Genomic DNA, 19,923 nt, shown 5'->3' on the forward strand with positions numbered 1-19,923 from the left:
TGGATCCTATGTGGGTTAAATGTACAAATAATGGACACATTTAATGAGTATCTGTTTTAAAAGTGAAGGAATTAGCATACCCCATATGGTCTCTTACAATTTTGGTAGCTACTCAGTACTTCAGGAAGAACAATCTGATTTACCGGTGCTTGGTACCAAAAAAGCTCCTGTCTTCTCTCTCTGAGAGCTCAACTTTAAGGCACTTTTATTGTAAGTGGTATTAGATCTTGAAAAACCACTGTGGATGAAACACTTGTGGCTTTGATGTTCAGATAATAGCGGATCCAGCTTAATTGGAGCAACATGAAAGATCTTGTTCTTACGCTTGTAAAGCAGTTGATACAACCCGCATTTATGTAACAATATGCCAAACTTTGAAATGCTTTCCTGTTCATGCATCATATAATTACTTATTTTATACAGTGTAAACAAGACTTTTTGTCTGCTTATCTTCCCTTCCCATGTTCTGGTTAACTTTGAAAATTTTAAAGGTGAAAAACAGAAATAAAAATAAAATACAGGTTCATTGAAGAATCAATGTGAGAAATATGAGAAATGTCTACCATACAGAATCATATAGAATATAAAATTCTCTATGCTATGCCTCAAAATTTGTGAAGCAGGAAGGAAAACTAACAATATGAAATAAATCCAGAGAATATGCAAGTGATTACAGTCAGGGTGACCTCCTTAAAAAAAATCAGCTCTGTGGATTTTTGGAAATGACGTTACCTACCAATATATAGTGGTTCTAATAAAACAAGGAATTAGTCTCATCAGAGAGATAAACTTCAAAAAATTAAAGCAAGATCTTTTGTTTTCTTATCGGATGCATGCCAGTCTTCTGCAGCAAGTGCTCTCAGAGGTGGGAGAAAAAGCAAACTTTCTTTTGGTTGCTTTTCAATTACTGGTGTTTTTAGCCACACCTGAATGTGATAGATATTCTGTGGTTCCTTTACTAATCACCAGACTATAACTCTCACGATGAAGCCAGGAAGTGAGGGTAGGAGGGCATCATAGTGTTGAGGAAGAGAACAGCAGTGAAGGATTACTGTTAGAGAGATCACAAGGGACAGCAGGTGAAAAACAGTGTTTACTTCTGCTGCCCCAGGACTTGTGAACAATGCTGTTTGGTAATGAGAACTCTGGATAGGTACTGTATGTAAACTGGTACAAGCAGAAAAGTTATAGCTTAATTTCAGAGTCCTGCTTATGATCTAGCTTGCATTTGATACCTGCAAAGAGGTGAGACTGGGAGAAAGGCCAAGAGTCTAATGGTCCTTAATAAAACTAGTATTTCTGAGAGGAGTCCACTGGGAGTGCAGGCTGAGGAAATACAAGAAGGGATGAAATCTGCAAAATAGTCAGACTCCACTGAACCTAAGAGGTAATTCTGTGAGTCATAGAAATAGCAAATTATTTTGGATATGTCTTCTGGTTAGATCCTCTGATGTGTAATAAGCTGGAAGCTCTGACTGAAGCTTTGTCTGCATTCACATTATCTTTCCCAGGTGAATTTTTGGTGCCTGATAAGGTTTGCTCGCATTGCAGTCTCTGCTGTGATAGCTACAGATTTGGGACAGTCAGAGATGGCCATGAAATTTGTTGGAATTCAGCATCTTTGAATCAGTTGCATTTGTGACGCATGTGATTGAAATTGGTCAGTTGGGTTAAAAAGTTACTGGAGATGGACAGATGGAGACAGGTGTACATACATATATATGAGCAAAAGGCACATTTGCATCCTTAGGGAATTAGACTAAGTGAAAAAGAAGAGAGTAGCATCTTAAGTTTTTTAATGTAGAATTTTCCTGCAACCTTTCGTGGAATCTACACATATTTCGAGACTGCCTGGATTTTGAAGGGCTCAGGAGAAAACTACATGGAGCAAAGCACTGTTTTTGTTTGATACTGACAGGTTAGTCGACTGTTTACGAGACTTTGGGCCAGCGGACTGGCAGTTGGCTTGTCTGATATGCAAAACCCTGTGGAACTACAGTGAAAACATCACAAGTGCGGCCTCATGCTTTGGAGAAGATACTGACACGTTGCTGGTGCTGCTCACATCGCTCTTAGGTGAGATTCACAATGTTGGTCTTTTTAATTAATAATAGAAATAGAAGGGGCAAAATCAAAGCAGTATTGTTGGGATGGGAAGTCTGTGGGGCTTTAAGTGGTTGGCCAATACAGACCATCCAGCAACACAGGGGTTTATTGTCATTCGGCACGTTCCCTTAGATTTTGCACATTGCCACGGTGGAATTGGCCATTGTCACCCCCCTCTCTAGCCTGTCTAGTTAGCATGCCACTAATGCTTTTGGCCAGCTGCCCTTTTGCCTGCTTGAGCCAACTGCCCTGTAGGCTTTCAGCACCAAACCTACTTTTCCCTGGGTATGGGCCCCTGTGGCCTCAAAGGTAATTGCAGGTATTTACAGAAGCAGCAGCTCAGACAGAGGAATAGGTTTTATTCCTTCAGAGGCAGGACTGGGTGGCAAGGGTCCTTTATCTGCCCTTCTCTTCTTAGCATGATTTCTATGTGTGTAAGGATAACATCCTGACAGTTTCTCATCTGCTCTGTAAAGCTAGGGAGGGTGTGCTCCTCCACAAATATAGGCTGGAAGGTGCCTACAAGTGAATCTTAAGACCTTGATTCATTTACCCAATTGGATCTTTTCATCTGCACATTTGTTTGCTTTGGATTTTACAGAATTTAATAGTCTTATAGTTACTATATTTCATTTTCCTCCTTCACTTTATGAGCACTGCTTTGGTGTTGTTTTTATTATAGGCAAGTCACTTGCAATTATCTTTTTTTTTTTTTTTAATTAAAATGTAAATGAAATTGGAGCAGACCTTAACTAATTTTGATTTGGTTTTAAGGGGAAATTTAGTAAAGATTAATGCTTGCTGTAAAGAAGACTACATGTTAGTCATACCCAGATACAAAGTGAGATCCCTGTGGTCTATTTTGTTTTAGACAATCAGAAAACTGGGTGGTTTTATGAGGATTTTTTTCCAGTTACAGAAAAAAGAATACTGTAATTCTCCTTTATAAGTAATTACTTTCGTTACATCCCTTGCTGTAATGATAGTTATAGCATACCTTAATATGAGAAGTAATTCCATTTATTTACCTGAAAATGCTCAGTATTTCAAGATCATGAGTGCACTTTTTAATATTCTGTAACAGAACTGCAAACTTTACAGCCGCAATCATACTTGAACTTTCTGGCATGCAGCAATGAATATGCATCTTTGTTTTGGATAATTCTTAATTGTTTTTTCCTCTGCATTTAACACTGCTTATTCCAGCAATTAAATTGACTGCAGAGCCCAGGCTGTGGAGTAATTGGAACTCTCATTAACGAGTACAGCTTTCATGAATTGGTTTGTTCATGTACAATCACAGTTCCAGTTACAGCATGCAATGACAATTAATCAAAAATAGGTCAGAAGTAAATCAGAAGGCTAGTCTTCCTTCAAGCTGTAGTCAGAAGAGGAGCTTTAGAATAAAAAAAACCTCAAGTTACTCATTGGATCTAGTTCCTCTGTGTGTTAAGAGCCAACAAATTTTTAGTGATAGCAGCTGGTTAATATTGTCCTACATCTTTGTCCTCCCATTGTATCCAGTAACAGCCTTGAACTGTCATTGCTCTGATTCTTTTGTTCAGGAAGCAGGAGGCAACTTCTGACAGTCAGGGGACTGTCGTCCAGCTTCCTGAGGGCGTGCCGATGGAGCATGGCACAGCAGACACCTCAGTTCACCTGCTGTGCTTGGCCTCCTCCCCTCTATTTTTCTTTCCCATACCTGGAACAAGATGACAAATGATAGGCAGGAACCAAAGGGGAGTGGAAGTGGCATGAAAAGATGTTGGGACCGAGAAAGGCTGGACCAAAAGCACCATTTTGTCTTTCCCTGCCTGATCCCAGAATGGGAGCCTGAGATGCGGTGGCACTGCTTCCCAGTAACACTGCCATTTGCCCTCTATCAACTGCTCCTGAGACTTGTGTCGCTTTAGTGGCTCACAGCTCCTTGCAGCTGGCGTTTCCTGGCCCCTTGCAGCAGCTTTGCCTTGCCCCACTCCCTCGGGAGTAGCAGTGGAGATGGGCCTCAATCCTGAGAACATTCTTCTGTCTGATCATCCAGCGAAGTCTCCTTCCCCCCTCTCTTTTTACAGACTTTTCTTCTGCTCATTTTTACCTAGAATCATAGAATGGTTTGGGTTGGAAGGGACCTTAAAGATCATCTAGTTCCCCTCTCAACTCCAGTTTTGGAGCCTTAGCACATGTGAATTCTTACAAGACATGATGGGCTCCTGGCCTCTGCCTTGCAGGAGTTACAGGGACAGGTGGCCCTTGTAGACTAGTGTCCGTATGCTACTTTTCAGCTTTCCCCACAGCACGCAGACCCAGCGTGCATGTCTTGTTCCTGGACACGCAGACAGCTCGTATGCTGTTTGGCCAGCAAGCAGTTTTGCTTGTTTTGAGGAGGGTCATGGGAAAATTACATTATCTGAAGATGCACAGCTTGCACGTGGAACACTCCTCCTCACTGATCCCCAGTGTTACTCACGTTCTGTATTGAGAAAAATACTCTGGGTTCAACACTTCAGCTTTTGAATGATTCTGCCCCTCATTTATGTAGTCTGGAGTCACTGGCCTCAGTGATTCCATACTTTTAGACCTATAAACATTCAGTTAACTTCTGGGAGGCACCACTGTCTAGTAAAGTGGATAAATGTCTCTTGTTCTGTGTTAGAACATAGTTAATATGGGTAGGGAAATCATTTCAGGAGTAGGCAAAACAGTTCTGCCTGAAAAGAAAAACCACAATCCCTTATCTTGCTCCTCAGGGTCTGCTGCTGAGGTTCGTTTTGCATGTGTTGGGCCACTGTGCCATTGATAAGACGGGAGCCAATGGGCACAACTTGCAATATGGGAAATTCCAATTAAATATTAGGAAAAAAGGTTCCGTCATGACAGGGGTCAAGCAGGGGAAGGGGTTGCTCAGAAAGGCTGAGGAGATGCCATCCTTGGAGGTGCTCAAAACACAACTGTACCTGTGCCAGAGCAACCTCATCTGAGCCGGCTCTGCAGTGGGCATGGCTTGACCCCGGTGTCCTCTGGAGCTCCTATCTATAACCTAAATTATCCCATGTTTCAACTGAATGTAGGGCTGATGTCTAAGGTTGGATTTTATCTCTGATTACAAGGTTTCTTCCTGCAGAGATGTGGCATTTCCCTTCTTGAATGTTTTTTTTTTCTTTTTCTTTTTTTTTTTTTTACATAAAGCTTCCTAAGTGGCATCTTCCCTCCACGCAGTACCCCATTTTAGACTAGCATTTTGTGATTTTGGAATCTACTTCACAATCAGCATCTCTTTAATTTTGGTAATTTGGAAGCCCTGTAGTGGCTTGGAAATCAAACGTCATTAGCTGTTACTGGTAACTTCCTATGAAATGGAGCCATCTCCGTGGATGAATATTGCAGCCTCTTCTTTTATGGCTGTTGCAACTTGCAGCTCAGGCTATATGCGCTCACAGGCACCTTGCCATTCTTTTACACATTAATAGCTGTTGTTTAAGCATTGACTCAGTGTGGGTAATGGAAGTTTCTCTTCAGCTCCCAGCAGGCAGCTCTCTTTAAGAGCTATTTAACAGATTGTGAATCTGGTGCTCTTTCGCAGCCTAGGGCGAAGATAAGTCACGCTGCCCATTAGGTGGGGGATTGTACCTTCGTTTCTGGTCCGTTTATGGCCTAAGTGCTGTCAAATATGCTTTCTGTTAAACTGTGCTAAGCTCTTGCATGAAAACGTTTGTTCAGCGTTATCAGTCGTGTTTGTAGAGCCCTGACTCAGGAGCATGCTTCTGGTTGCAGACTGATTCCTGTGAGGGTTTGTTTCTTTGCAACATCCAGTGCCAGGCAAAATGGAGGGGAAAGAACAAGTGATGGTGTCCTTTCATTCCTAACGTTCCTCGTCTCTGTTAAGACTATTGTTTTATTCATGAAGTTTGTGAGGAAGGGAGGGCACCAGTAATGTATTAACTAGTCTGGTTCAAGTGCTTTAAGCATGATAGTGGATACAGCTTGATAGAGTCTTCACAAACCAGACTGGGCAAAGTAATTGACACAGAAACCACAGACGTAGTTAGATGAACAGATTTACTTACGTTAGCAAAATTTTTGTAGGTAATATTAAAACCCGTGTAGCTTCCAGGCTGAGAGTCACAGTTAAGTGCTTGGCCTCAGGGACACAATTTAGCTTGAGGTGTGAGAACAGCAGAAGTTGCAATACTCTTTTTACCATTTTCTGACATCCTTTATTTTCAGTCAAAGCCAAGCCCATTAGACAGTGATGCTTAGTTTGTCATAAGCACCGAGTTGTTTTTAAGCCATGAACTTACACAACTGGACAGTTGTATGTGCTGTGGTCATGAAATACATCGTTGGGTAAATATTAACTCAGAACTGATGGTGATATTTTTCTTGATTACAGATGAAGAGCTAGTACTGGATTACAGCCTCGACAGAGATTTAAGGGACTACCACAAACTATATTGGGAAAGAGAGTTCAAACCTGTGGCAGAAAAACTTCTTGACAGAATTCAAAGCCATCACTCCTTTGTTCCAACTGCGACCATTACTGCATTTTAATCAGTCATGGTATTTTTTGTGATGTAGATTCTACAGCTATAGATTTCTAATATACCTGTTCATTGCCATTGGTAAGTATGTTGGGGAGCACAGGAAGATATTTTTTAGAAAGTTAGTAGAGCCTGGCATTTATATACTGGATGCTATCTTCTGAGAAGTTTGTATGATTTTTTTTGCATGTGTAATTACTTTTTACAATACATTTGAGTTCATCAAGCAGCTGTTCAGTGTGATTTGTCAATTAATTGTGTAGTTTCTTGGCAGGCAAGTTGAAACAAAACTATTAGCTGAACTTCTGATTTTAAGAGGTGAATTACCATTGGGTATCTGGATCCCTGTTGAACCAAAAATGCTGTATATTACAGAAGAATATTGCATGCTAGGAGCTACATCTTACCTACAGATTTGGCACACTTTTACTTCATCTAAAACTCTGCAACAGAGTAACCCAAATGCTAGAGGCTCATCCTGGTGTGTTATGTTACAAGCTTCATTCCTTTGGAGGAATTTGTCTGTGGCAGCAACTGAGAGCCCCCTCAGTGGCACGGCTGTACCCTGGCGGTGCCAGGACCTGTGCTTCCAGGTGAGGAGGTGAGGTGAGGAGGCTGGGAAGTACAGCAGTAGTACAAGGGCAGGGAAACTTTTTTATTCCTAGTTTGTCCCCTCTTCTACATTCTTGGGGACTTCTTTGCTGCTGATGAGGCAGGGGAGGGAAGGTTTCCTGGTCCAGGTTTTGGGACTGGTGAGGAGGAAAATTCAGTGAAGGTAATGAAATCTGCAACATTCCTTTTGTCCCAGCAGCTGGGGTGTTTCCTGCGGCCAGCAAGGCTCAGTCCTGCAGTGAAGTGCTCGGGGAGCATGTGTGGCAGCCTCCACTGCTACAGCCCGCAGAGGAGAACTGCTCAGCTGTTCAGCATGGTTTGGCTCTAGCAACAGCTCTGCTGAACTCAAAACGTTCTCAGTCATTATTCCTTCTTTTCCCATTTTAATTTTAGCTGAAGTTGAGGGGGAAGATAAATGGCTTCAATGCCCCATTTGCTTCTTGGCAAAACGAGCGGATATTGGTTCTTGGGGGTATTAAAGGCAGCACGATGGGTAAGTGCTCCCCTGTGAGGAGAGCGCTGGAGGCATTTGTTCTTGGCATCCGCATCAAGGCAAAAGGCAGGCAAACACCACGCTGTGCAGTGCAGGGCGGGGATGCAGTGGAAAAGACCTTGTGGCTAAGTCCTGTCAGAAGGTCTAATCAGAACTGAAAAATGCTGAATATCTGCCCGAAACTGACTTTTTGCTCGAGTCCCTGAGATGGCAGGAATGTATGCAATTAGGATCTGTTCGAAGACAATGTTAGTTATTTCACTAAATGTTAGTCATTTCAGGGATCCAACCAGCTGAACTGTGAACAATGGCCCAGAGCAGTGTAGTGTGCTCTGTAGCACGGCAAAACTGGGCATCCCGTACCGGAGAGAGAAGCTGGGGCACCTCTGTCCTCACTACCAAGAGTTTGTCCTGTGATGGCTTCAGGAAGAGACACGTGCAGGAGCGCTGGGTGGAGCAGAAAGGACAGCAGAGGCCTCAGAGCACCCAAGGAGCTTCACAGGTCCATGTCTTTTTCTGAACAAAACTTGTGGGTAACAATTATAAGCCCCAAAATGTTCAATTTCTGATGTACTCATACGGCATCTTCCACCATCTGGTTGTCTTTGTGGCAAACCTCAGTGCAGCTCTCTTGTGACTTCAGGAGCCCTTCCTATTTAGAGACCAAGTATGCAACCATGCAACCTCTGCCACTTTTTTTTTGTCTTGGTTGAACATGTGCACATATGCAAAGTTTTGAACTGAAACTATGAGATGGAAAGTCAGGGGCTGCTGGGGAGGATTGTTAATTGCTGCTCATGGGGCAGATGGCTCTGTCATGCTCCTATAACCAGAGGTTCAAAAGAGAATGCTGTGGGTTTTTGTTGTTGTTGTTTGTTTTGTTTTCTTTTAATAGTTGCTGGCACCGACTGGGTGTGTTCACGCTGCCACTGGGAGCAAGGCCACGCTCACACCATCTCCTTCCACGTGTTGCCAGGCCTTTTGGGCAGGTTCCCCCACCTCCATCTCTTGGGGTGAGTTTTGAACACGACTCACGCCCACGACATTCGGGGAGCGTTGAGGTGTTGCTGCTGCGCCGTGCAGCCATGTGCTGCAGGAGCTGCCCGGGAGCGTGCAGGCTCACAGCTCGCAGCAGATGAAGGCAGCTCACACCACGTCAGCGACTGCGGTGGTGTCGTGGCTTGTTCCTTCCTCACGCCCTGGCATCCCACACGGCTGCTGCTCTGTGCAGCGATAGCCGATTTCCACTGTCAGAGTGTGACTTTTGCTGGCGATTTAACCGTTTTCATGTTTTTAAAGACACGTTGCCACTGCTCTTAACAGCCTTGCTTGCTCTCTTCTGCTTAGGACCACAAATGCCTTAGCGTTGGTAAGGGGAAAACCCCGAGCATTTTCAGCCCCTTACTCCAAGGTGAGTAGCTCCATGTGTAGTTACGATTGTCTGCAGGTTGTGGTTACTCCTGTTCGAAAATGTGACGGCATGAAGCCCTTCGCACACGCTGCTGTTTACTGCTTGAAAGGGGAGAGAGTGTGTGCATGTCCCAGCATGTGTCTGGAGGTTTTATGCTGGAACCAGGCAGTTTGGGCTTTCTGGAAGTTTCCTGTCTACCTCTGAACCATTAAAAGAACAGCAGCACAATCAGATGCTGCAGAAACTCCATTTGCAGATGGGGAAGACACTTTTTTGTGTGGCATTAGGCATAAGTTAGTTTTATGATATGCCTTTAGACAGGAAAGTTTTGCTGTTTTTGGAACATTAGAAATCCTGTATTTTTAGTTAAGAGGAAATAGCAGATGCTTCCTGTTAGTCACAATTTTCGACAGTTTATTAATCTTTCTCCCCTAGATCATTTTAGATATTTTAGCTTCTTGGAGTGTAAGTGTTCTCAGAGTGTGCCGTAGTGACAGAAACCAGTTTGAGCTAGCTTAACTCTACTTGTGGGGTTGGCTAAATCCATTTATTTTCTGCCTTACACAGAAGGCGCCTACATTCCTGTAAGCAGGCCAGAGTTTCTACACTTGAGTGTACTGGAACCCCCATTACAGCCAGCTGTAGGAGTGTGTCCCAAAAAGTTGGTCACTCAGGCATCAGATATCATCTTTCTGGATTGCAGTAAGGCCTTAGTCCAGAAGGATGCTGTGAAGGATGGTATCAGACTGTCCACCTGTGAGATAAACACGTTCACACCAAATGACCTGCCTCAAGGGCAGCGCGCAGAGGTTTGCAGTAAATGGGGCTGGACCTGGCTGGTGGCCGGGCACCAGCGGTGTTCCCCAGGGCTCAGTACTGAAGGTATTGTGTGCGGTTCTGGGCGCCACAATGTAAAAAGGATGTTAAGGGCCTTGAAGGCTTCCAGAGGAGGCCAACAACGCTGGTAAAAGGGCTGGAAGGCCTGTCCTGGGAGGAGAGGCTGAGGACGCTGGGGTTGTCCAGGCTGGAGGAGAGGAGGCTCAGAGGCCACCTCGCTGCTCTCTGCAACCTCCCAAGGAGGGGAAGTGCAGAGGGAGGTGCTGGGCTCTGCTCCCCTCCCTGGGAACTGATGTCAGGATGCACAGGAACAACGCAAAGCTGTGCCAGGGAGGTTCAGACTGGACATCAGGGGAAATTCTTTTACCGTGAGGGTGGTCAAACACTGGAATGGGCTTCCTGGAGAGGTGGTCAGTGCCCCAAGCCTGTCGGTGCTCAGGAGGCATTTGGACAACGCCCTAGATAGCACGCTGTAACTTTTGGTTAGCCCAAAGGCGGCCAGGCAGTTGGACTTGATCACTGTTGATCCCTTCCAACTGAACTGTTCTAAATCCCCCTCCCACTCCCTGGTGCCTCTTGCCATAAATTCCTCAGCCTGACTGCACAGTGAATATCCCTTTTGATGCCAGAGGTCTTTTTGGCAGTAGTCTGTGAAAACTAGCAGCCTAATCTGGAACTAAGTTCACTGCTGGACCGTTTTAAAATCCCTGTTAATCTCCAAGTGATATTTAGAGCTAGTTGTTGAAAAGAAGTGGTTATATAAAAATACATTTGCTGTCTCCAGTCATCTCACACCCCTTACCTGTGAGGCAGCAGCAAACCCTGTGTGGCAGAGCATACCTGAATAGAGGGTAGAAGACTAAGGGAAGGAATGAGGGAGGATACCAGGAAGGTATGTGAGAGGTGCTCCCACTGTGATTTTAGTGAAGAGATAAATACGTTTTTTTAAAACTTTATCTCCTACCGCTTTAGACTTGGTTGAAAAAAATCATGGTTTGTCATTTTAAGTACATTTGCTCAGTTACTGTTTCAAGCATTTTAAAACAGTCTTTAGTACACTGGGTATGTGAACGAGTGAGTCAACCAGTAAGAAGAGAAATGTGAAGTTAAACCACACAAAAACACCAAGAGAAAAAGTTGTTACCTTTATTTAAAAAATACCAATAATACTGACAAATTTAAAAAGCGATTCACACTCATACAAAAGTATTCATGTGTTCTCCAAAACCACTGTATATTAAATGTCAGCATTTTAATCATGTTTTGATTTACTAAAAATAGATCATATTTAGCCTAGTTATTTAAGCAACTGCAAAAAATCAGTAAGACCAGCGCTGGGCATGTAATACAGTAGGACTGTTTGGCAGTCTAGAACATTCCCACACCTTGTCCTAGCTCCTGAACAGGTATCAGTTCACCCTTGAAAAACAGGACAAGAAGCTACTCGACACTTCATGTAGTTAGATCTCTAAAAAGCTTGGAGGACTGATGTCCTCTCCTTTCCATAGGAAGACCATTGCACTTTGGAGCTCACCAAATAATGCTGAACAAATGTCCTATAGCATCTTAAGGCTAAATTATTTGAGAAAATTGACTGCTATCTTTCAAATCATCAGTGTGGACAGAAGAGGTTTAGTTCTGATTAAAAATCTAAATAACAAGGCTTTTTTGAAACCACACACAATAAAGGCTCAGACAATAGCAGTGCTCACTTTCACTTTTAGCTTAACTGGAACAGCCTGTGTCTGTTCACTCCACCAGCACAAATAGCAGCATCAACATTTTCTAAAATTATTCTTGTAGGGAAAGCAAATGTCATCAAGTCCCACTTCTTTTCACGCTCCAACTCCTGTTGTATTTGCCTTAGAAGATCTATATACCTATCATTTGCTATATTGCCACAAGTTCATAGAGTGTCCCGTGCTGTCTAAAGCCAAAATACCATGATCAGGCAGCACTTCTGCACAACCCTGTCTTTTCAACTGCCAAGCGTTCACTGCCTACTGGCAGCAGTGATATTCCAAACACGGAAATAGCTGAAACTAAAGGAGTTATGGCACAATGGGCGTCTTAATTTATAGCTACCGTTGGTCCTGAGGCTTCGTATCTTCCTCTGCCATACCGCAGCTGCACAACATTCCAACGTCGACAGGCAGCTGGAGGCATCAGGTCATATAGCGAGTAATAGCTCTCAGAGCATAAAGTAGTTCGGCTTGCATCCGAGCTTCTACCAGAAGCAAATTTACATGGACCTTTGGGAAACAAAAGAAGTTGTGCGTTAGCAAAGCGCTCGCAGTAACGTGCTTCGGTAAAAGGAAGTCTGTGGGGCTGTGGTTTTCGTATTAGTTTTTGCCTTAGCAGTGGGGGAGCGCTTTGCACGTTTCAGCTACCCAGCTAATTAGCTCTATCAGGAAAGCTTGCTGAAGGAGGAAAGATTGAAGGAACGCTCCGGTACTGTAGCACGGTGCAGCAATGGGGCACAGGTACGTTTAAGCAGGGCCAGGTTCGTAAGAAGAGGTAGGTGACCTTTAGTAGACCAACTGGTTTAGCTGGAAAAAAACAGACAAGCTTTCAAGCACAGAAGCCCTTCATCAGCAGCAGGCTATGTGCAGCTTGGGAACAACTGTTGAAATTGAGCTTAATTCAGTTAATTAATTAGTCGAAGGCAAAAGGGTGGCTGGTACCTGTGGAGCGGAGGGGGTTGTTAGCAAAGGAAGAGGTGATAAGGTCGTTTGCCCCTGTGGGACAGAGAGAGAAACACAGGTAATTATCACCTGAACAACATGGGAGCGGTTAGCTGAGGTGAAGCACACCAGGAACTGTAACATGCCATAAAACTATTGTCTCTGTTGAGATAGAGGCTTTCAGTAGCTGCCAGAGGTACGAATTTGAGTGCCCCAGCTCATCTTCTCAATGTATTTACTGTATTTCTTTGGGGAGGAGATCAGAAACTATGTGGTGGAGGGGGGTGAAAAGTATTCTCTCACTGACAGCAGGTTAGCTGACAGTTTGTTTTGGCATGTAAGGGCTGTGTTTGGTTTCACTGACGTTACTTCCATGAGGACGGTGAGAGTGGCTGGTGATTGCATTCAGGAACATGTATGATCCTTGGATTTTGATGGTTAGGGAGATGCAAGGTTCGGGGCTTTAAAGAAGGGTTTATGTGCTTGAAAGCTTGTAAGTCTAACAAAAAAAGCCAAACCACATATAGTAGTTTTTTTCACCCTTAAATCATCACAGTTATAGTATCCCTGTTATAATTCGGTATCTCTAGACTATTTTCACGAGGAGTTTAGCAAGAAATGGAGCCTTTGATATGAACACTGATTAAAAAATATTACCAGAAGGTGCAATTCAGACTGTAACCCAGCAGTAGGCACTTAGACTTTTAACTAAAGTAACTGCTTTGGGGCCATTCACAGTATGAAAAGAAAAAATATTTCAGTCTGGGAAGTGCTATACCCCGAATTAATTTACTGAACACAAGCAGAATCCCAGTCACATCAGCCAAAGCTTAAATGCTAGCTGGGTAGGTGTGGCGGTAGCATGACAAACAGATCTCCCACCCATGTCCCTCAGACCGCACGCACACTGTACCTTCTCAGAGTGTTCAAACTGCCTCCAGAAGCTATCGTACATTCTTTTTGTGGTCTTTTCAGGAGTGCAAACCACAGTCTTGATATAAACTTTAAAGCTGCGGTCCAACAACTGATTAATTTCACCATAGTCATAGTCATCGTATCTGTTCAGAATTGAAATAAAAACACTTTCATTTTCAAGAACCAGATATTTCACTTGCCTTGTTTGTAGGTTCCTTCCAGAAAATAAATTACTGTCTTATTTGTACCACTAGTGGCCCTTCCCCATACATACAAATATGGTTTTTTTTAAAAAAAAACACACAAGTATGTTTGCTTAATAAATAGCTCTGCTTGGTCTGAGTAAAAAAATAATAATAATAATGCTAACAATTCTGATATGTACAAAAACCGTAGCAAAACTGACCTTATTCCAAACATACAATGAATATAGTTCCAAATAGCTCGTCTTAGCATTGAGGTATCCACGTCTTTGTGCATGGCCATTGTGTTGTAAGTCAGATTATAAGCAATGTGAAACTTCTCATCAAGTAGCTGTCCCACATCTGGGTAAAGACGATTAACCAAGGAATAGCCATGGTCTTCCCAGGAATAATCCTTAGAAGAAGTAAAAATGCAGAATGGAGCATTTCAGAAATGAACTTGTGAAGGCCTTGTGCTTTAATGTAATCTCTCAGGGCACATAATCCAGTATAGGGGTTTTGTTCAGTTGGTTTCTGCTTTAAGTCTTGTCATCCTTGGGGGAGTAAGTTACAGCACAGCAATTTCTGGGTTTGGTATTTGCCACACAACAAACAGACCGCACCCCAAGCTTCCTGAGAGCAGCCCCCATCCTTGTTACCTGAGCTCGGAAGGTGGGCACGTGCATTCCATGTCTGGAGAAGTCTTTGTAACCATAGCTGGTATCCTCAAAGTGACGAGACACATCTCTTGTCGGTGCCGATTCTTCATCTTCTGTTAATTGCAAAGAGAATTTCATGCAATTTCAGTAAGAACAAACTGAAGTGTACTAGGGGAACTGTTACAGAAGAATGGGAGTCTGTGCTTTTTAAATAAACACACAGTTTCACTGGAATACCTGTAATAAAATTCTTTGGTACACCTTAGTGTGAATTCAGCTATTCTTTTTTTAGAGGCAATTCCATGAAAAACACTCAAAATCTTTCTGATCTGCAAACATCTTTTTTCCTTTCTTTTGTGTACCAGTCTTCACCCTATCCCTCTGGTCTAGGGGGTACTTTGCTCTGAACTCAGGAGGTCTTTAAAACTGTAAAGGGGAAACTTGGTTTGGAACAGAGAGCTTATTGAAAAAAGACCTCTAAGTCTTCCATGCCAAGTTTATTTTACAGGAAAACATTGAAGAACCCACAACAACCCTAAGCTTCTAACAGATTAGTGTTATTTTTTGTTATTTTTGTTATTTTTATTTTTAGTGTTATTAACAGATTAGTGTCTAAGTGTTATTTCAGAGTCACCTGAAACGTAACGTTTTGTAGACTTAAAAAGCTACATCTAAGGACTTCTTTTTACAACGCCTCATGAAAGAGGTTTAAAAGTTTCACATTTCTGTTGGAAATAAATTTCTAGTAAACACGATATTGGTCAGTAAGTATTAATGTATGTTTGGGGTGCCACAAATCTTGGCACTGCTTTGCTTCTAAGTGATCCTGCAAGAAAACCAGGCACCCCTAATCTTGATCCCTTCAAAGCAAAGGTACTGTTTTTGAGACATCAAACAACACTTATTTCTTAAAGCGATTTAGAACACATATACACAGTACATCTGTGCTACCTGAAGAACACACGAACATGCTTTCCCTCTTCTCTCTTTCAAAACGGGTGGCCATCTCTTCTTGGCTGGCTTCCTCTTCATCTCTGCACTCCTGCAGCTGCTTCATTTTCTCCATGAGAGCTTCAACTTCACAGACGGACTCTGTAGTCTTGAAAAGGAGACACAAACATTTCATTTCATTTCCCTGTGTAACTGACAATTACAGTAGAAATCATCAAGCCAGAAAATTTAAATGCAGGCTGTGTCCTTCATTTACATCATTAAATACTGATTTTTCCAGGAAAACAGCTCTTGAAAGAAATCTGTACTGACCTAACAGTTCACATTTAGTCATCATCTTTTCTCAATAAGATCTCAGGTATTTTTAGTATATTTTAAGACTTACTGCGTTTGGGAACAAGTGGTTGTCACAATAAAATTGAAATAATTTCTTTTAGCTAATCTAAATGTTTAACAACTGAAAAAAATAGGGGCTGTAACAGAAATTCTGATAGAGGAAGTAACCACAATTTACTACCCAACTGTATTTTTCCCTTTCTCTGCTCACATATTGAAGAAAACATATCGAAAGGGAAAGGAAGAGTGAGTGTAAATGCAGATTTAATGAAGCCTCAAAGGACAGCTAGCGCAAGATAATCTGACTTCACAAGAGCTGTTTCAGCACCATCACAATATGCTATTAATTCAGTATCTGGTCCTGTAAAAATCCATCAGCACAAAGCAAAATGAAGTTATCTTCAATTTAAATTATTCACCCCTTTTTCTCTCTGCCTTTTGCCGTCAACTTGCCCCTTGAGAAAACCGGCAAGCTCATCCGACAAAATCTGAGTGCCACCCACGCTATTACAGCAAAGTCTCACAAGCAAGGAACCTACACTGAAAATATCCTGTTGTCACTGCTCTTAAACCAGCGCTCAGTTCACATCATGCTTCTCACCAACTGGAAGCAAGTGCAGATCAGTGAGCACAAGTGCTGCAGGCAGGAAGTACTGTTTTAGACACAGGGTCAGAAAACTGTGAACGATCTGTCGTGTGATGCACCACAAACACCTCAGGGCATCAAAGACTAGAATCAAAGGAAGAGCCAAATTTCCACTGCACACGTGGAATAAAAAGCTTTCCTGGCCACTGCTACTCAGGACGTGTATCATTATCAAGCTGAGGTCAGCAGCAGTCACTCAGATAGGCAAACAGATAAGAGATCAAAAAAATAGACAAGAGAGATTGTATCTTTGTCTCTTCCTTTGCTAGCTTTCCCCAGTGCCATTTCAGCTCCTCCTTAATATATCTTTTCAACAGGTTTGTCCTCAGCTAGGTTAGGCTCATCAATCCCACTGAACAAAAAGAGATGCATGCACGGGTATCCTCGGTGTATTCAGTTTACAAAGAAACTACTTCAGTTGAAGGAGAGTTTTCAGACACTTCCCAGGATACTCACAGTTGGGCTGGCATGAACGTCATCCACCCCGTGGTAACCATTTGTCATATCGCAGATGCAGTAGTTACTGACGGAAGGTGGCCTGAAGGTGTGACCCCCTTCACAGTCGATCTCCGGGCTGATTCCACAGCCAAACGTGAAGGAAGCCAGGGAGTGGTAGTGTGTAAGGAGAACTACTGCGTGGATCAGCTCCGCCAGGGACCAGCTGTTCTCTTCAGTCTTCAGAAGTTGCTTTAAAAATAATGCAAGACAAAAGCATTACTTTTAAAAAGGGGTTCCACGATTCCACTTTCATGCAATTTATCAACACATTTATTTGACGGATAAAATTATTTTTTCAAAATCCACAGTTGCTCCCTAGCTCCCTTCTGCCCTAACTCTCTGCATGCTCGCTGTCCTGTTAGCAGGTTACCTGCTGATAGCTGACCTGGTGACTTCTCTCCCTTCTCCAGCCCCCAAGCAGCTATCGAGGCAGTTGGGGTTTCTGTTTTGCACCATACGGTTTGCACTGAAGCCAGACTGGCTTGTGTCGAAATCTCACACCTCTGGTGAAGACGCAACCACTACAGTTGCCTCTTTCTTCAACTGGCCTTTACAGACTTGGAAAACCCTGGCACCTCCTGGCAGATCAGCTGTGCAAGAACCTGGCATCAAGGCTGGGCTCCCTGCGCCTGGTCCCTGTGGGTGGAATGCTCTGCGTTTGACAAGAAGCTTCAAACCCCAACTTCCCCTTCAGGCAGGAAAGTGTGGGAGGTTTGGGCCTCCTGGCAAAGCGTGCGTCCTCCCCCACAGCCCAGGGTCCTGCCTCCGCTCTCCACCTGGCAGGCAGCGCGGAGCGAGTCCCAGCACCCACTTCCGTGCTACAGGTAAAGAGAAGGGCAGAGGAGGGAAAATTGCCCCAGTAGCCACGGTCAGGGCCGGCAGGGGTGCCCCTACTGTGAGAGCTGCTGTTGCTGCACACCCAAAGCTGGCTGAGCTGGGTTACTCTCGGAGGAAAGAGCAGCAGAAGCAGCCGCTTTGTGGCTGGTTGGTGCTGCGCTGCTGGCCGGCTTCCACCCTGCACTGCCACGGCGTCCCTGGGCTGCTCTGCCCTCCTGCTCCCCCACTCCCAGCCTGGGCATCGGTCACCTCCAAACTGCCATGCAGGGGCAGTGTGGGGGCATTTAGCCTTTTCCTTTTGTTCTTACTACTGACTTTCCCCACCCCCCCCAAATAAAATTATCTTAGATGTAAACACCAGGGACTCAGAAATGCCTGCAGAGAGATTAGAGCTCGGAAAACTGAGCGTTTGAACCAGCGAATACTGGGACAAAAACATGGTGATCTGTGTTCAGCCTGGCACCATCTCAGAAATGCTTGGGGATTTCTGGTTACTGACAGCATCCAACTTAAGGAAGTGCACATCTGACCACACCAGCATCGCACCAACAGAATTCTGACATGACAACTCTGAAATACCAGCGTATCATAAATTAAATTGGTTTGTGGTTTGAGACCAGTAATGATTGTGCCAGTTTTACGGGGTTAGCACAAGTGATATATCATGCATGCAGTATCGCAGTGACTAAACACCGAAATGAAAGTGATCTGAAACACAGAACATCTCTCACCCTGTCTGGCTCCTAACCCTAAGATTGCATTTACTGAAAAACAAGGGTACATTCACATTACTCCATGAAAAATTTACCTCGATATGCTCCTTGGTGATAAGCCAGGGTCGGTGAGCCAGCATTTTGTTCAGTTCTCCCAAATTCTGCAGTTTTTGAGGTGCATTTTCCAGCCCATTCAACCATTTAGGGTCTCCACCGACGTGAAGGAAGTCATTCACATGGAGATTAACAAGGTAAGAGCACTGATGTCTTGCTGCAGCCTAAAAAGGAAAACACAGTTGTGGTACGGAAAACAATTACAGTAAGTTAGTGCATTACAACAAATGCCACAAGCCATCATTTCCTCAAAATATTCAAGAATAAGACTTGCAGTGTTCAAAGGCTGAATTAAAAAAAGCCTGTTTTGATTATTGTTCTCATAACAGAAATATTCCTCATTTGTCTACATTCTAATGATGCTGGCTACAGGTGCACCATGCCTACATCCAGAGAGAAGTACAGGCATAGATCTATAGCATGACCTGTAGCCACTATGCCGTCCTGCACAGTACTCTCCAGCGTGGAGGAAGCAAGACTGTTTCTAGGCAAATCTTTACCAGCTAGAACAAAAGCAGGTTTTAGAATGCATATAGCAAGAAGAACTAAGGGCAGCTTTTCAGCAAAGAAGAGATCCAGTGTCATTTATTCAAGCATTAACACTTTTCCCATCAAAACAAGGTGCAGTGCAAATCTTCAGTGTAACTTCAGCAGGCCATTAATGACTATTGCACTGGCAGATTGGAAATGATAAAATCAGCCACTTCTGGCAGAAAACCTGCTCAGAATTCAGAGATTCAGAAGCAGATAATGGGACTACCGAGTCAGAGAGAGGTGCATTTGACAGACCATGCACACAAAAAAGCTGTCTTGAAAACCAGTTTCTGAGATACTAAGGAAACCAAGAATAAACAATTCTTATTTTTATAACAGATTTTTTTCTCTTCCTTGCATTCCTACCGAAACTATGAACATAAAGTACTGATTTTATGAAACAATTTGTAAAACAGACACAAACAAACCTACTCTGTTTTTCCCCTTAGCTTCTGATGAAATGCCTAGCCAACTAGAAACTGCAAAACTCTGCTATTAAAAAAGATCAGAGAGAGTTGCCAAAGCGGCTGTTTCTGCTTGCTGCTTTACGTTCCAGCATACCATTATCCCGATGTAGTGCCGGTAATGAAGAGGGAGTGGACCATCCATCTGCAGCAGATAGTGCTGAGTTTTCAGAAAGCTTTCAAGGTACTGCGGGTGGAAAACCATCACCAAGGTAACATTGTCCAGTCGGCCCAGCGTCGCAAAAGAATCTGCAAACAGCGTGTGCATCATGGCGTCTTCGTTTCCCACTTGAATAGTCTGAGTTAACAGAAAGAGAGATTAATAATATTGTCTGAGCAGTACTGATAAAATAGAAAAAAAAATGTATTACCACAGCACCCAGGCCCCCAGTG

At 43.4% G+C, this 19,923-nt stretch overlaps 2 protein-coding genes across 20 annotated transcripts in view; one reads left to right on the top strand and one right to left on the bottom strand.

The window, feature by feature from the left end:
* The window catches only part of ARMC2 (armadillo repeat containing 2), a gene marked incomplete at its 5' end in the record, with an annotated part of 67,221 nt that extends 60,351 nt beyond the window's left edge, over nucleotides 1-6,870 (top strand). For all 14 annotated transcript variants that reach the window (XR_014582615.1, XM_083831869.1, XM_083831860.1 and 11 more), the window contains 2 exons: nucleotides 1,919-2,076; nucleotides 6,497-6,870. Coding sequence is in view for 13 of the 14 variants with exons in the window: in XM_083831869.1 (XP_083687995.1) it covers nucleotides 1,919-2,076; nucleotides 6,497-6,654 (316 nt within the window). The remainder of the gene's footprint in view (nucleotides 1-1,918; nucleotides 2,077-6,496) is intronic.
* A 4,259-nt stretch (nucleotides 6,871-11,129) lies between these two features.
* Nucleotides 11,130-19,923, bottom strand: part of SESN1 (sestrin 1) — a 75,492-nt gene continuing 66,698 nt past the window's right edge. For 4 of the 6 annotated variants that reach the window (XM_083831878.1, XM_083831882.1, XM_083831881.1 and 1 more), the window contains 8 exons: nucleotides 19,628-19,828; nucleotides 18,514-18,696; nucleotides 16,827-17,057; nucleotides 15,389-15,536; nucleotides 14,438-14,550; nucleotides 14,003-14,193; nucleotides 13,595-13,739; nucleotides 11,130-12,249 (listed from right to left, as the gene is read on the bottom strand). In XM_083831878.1, the coding sequence (XP_083688004.1) occupies nucleotides 12,163-12,249; nucleotides 13,595-13,739; nucleotides 14,003-14,193; nucleotides 14,438-14,550; nucleotides 15,389-15,536; nucleotides 16,827-17,057; nucleotides 18,514-18,696; nucleotides 19,628-19,828 (1,299 nt within the window). In that variant the 3' untranslated portion in view covers nucleotides 11,130-12,162. Of the gene's footprint in view, nucleotides 12,250-12,681; nucleotides 12,736-13,594; nucleotides 13,740-14,002; nucleotides 14,194-14,437; nucleotides 14,551-15,388; nucleotides 15,537-16,826; nucleotides 17,058-18,513; nucleotides 18,697-19,627; nucleotides 19,829-19,923 lie in introns of all 6 variants that reach the window. The other 2 variants (XM_083831877.1, XM_083831880.1) reach the window with 1 other exon arrangement.

The sequence above is a fragment of the Anser anser genome (genome assembly GCF_964211835.1).
Source record: "Anser anser genome assembly, chromosome: 3".
Classification (NCBI taxonomy): domain Eukaryota; kingdom Metazoa; phylum Chordata; class Aves; order Anseriformes; family Anatidae; genus Anser; species Anser anser.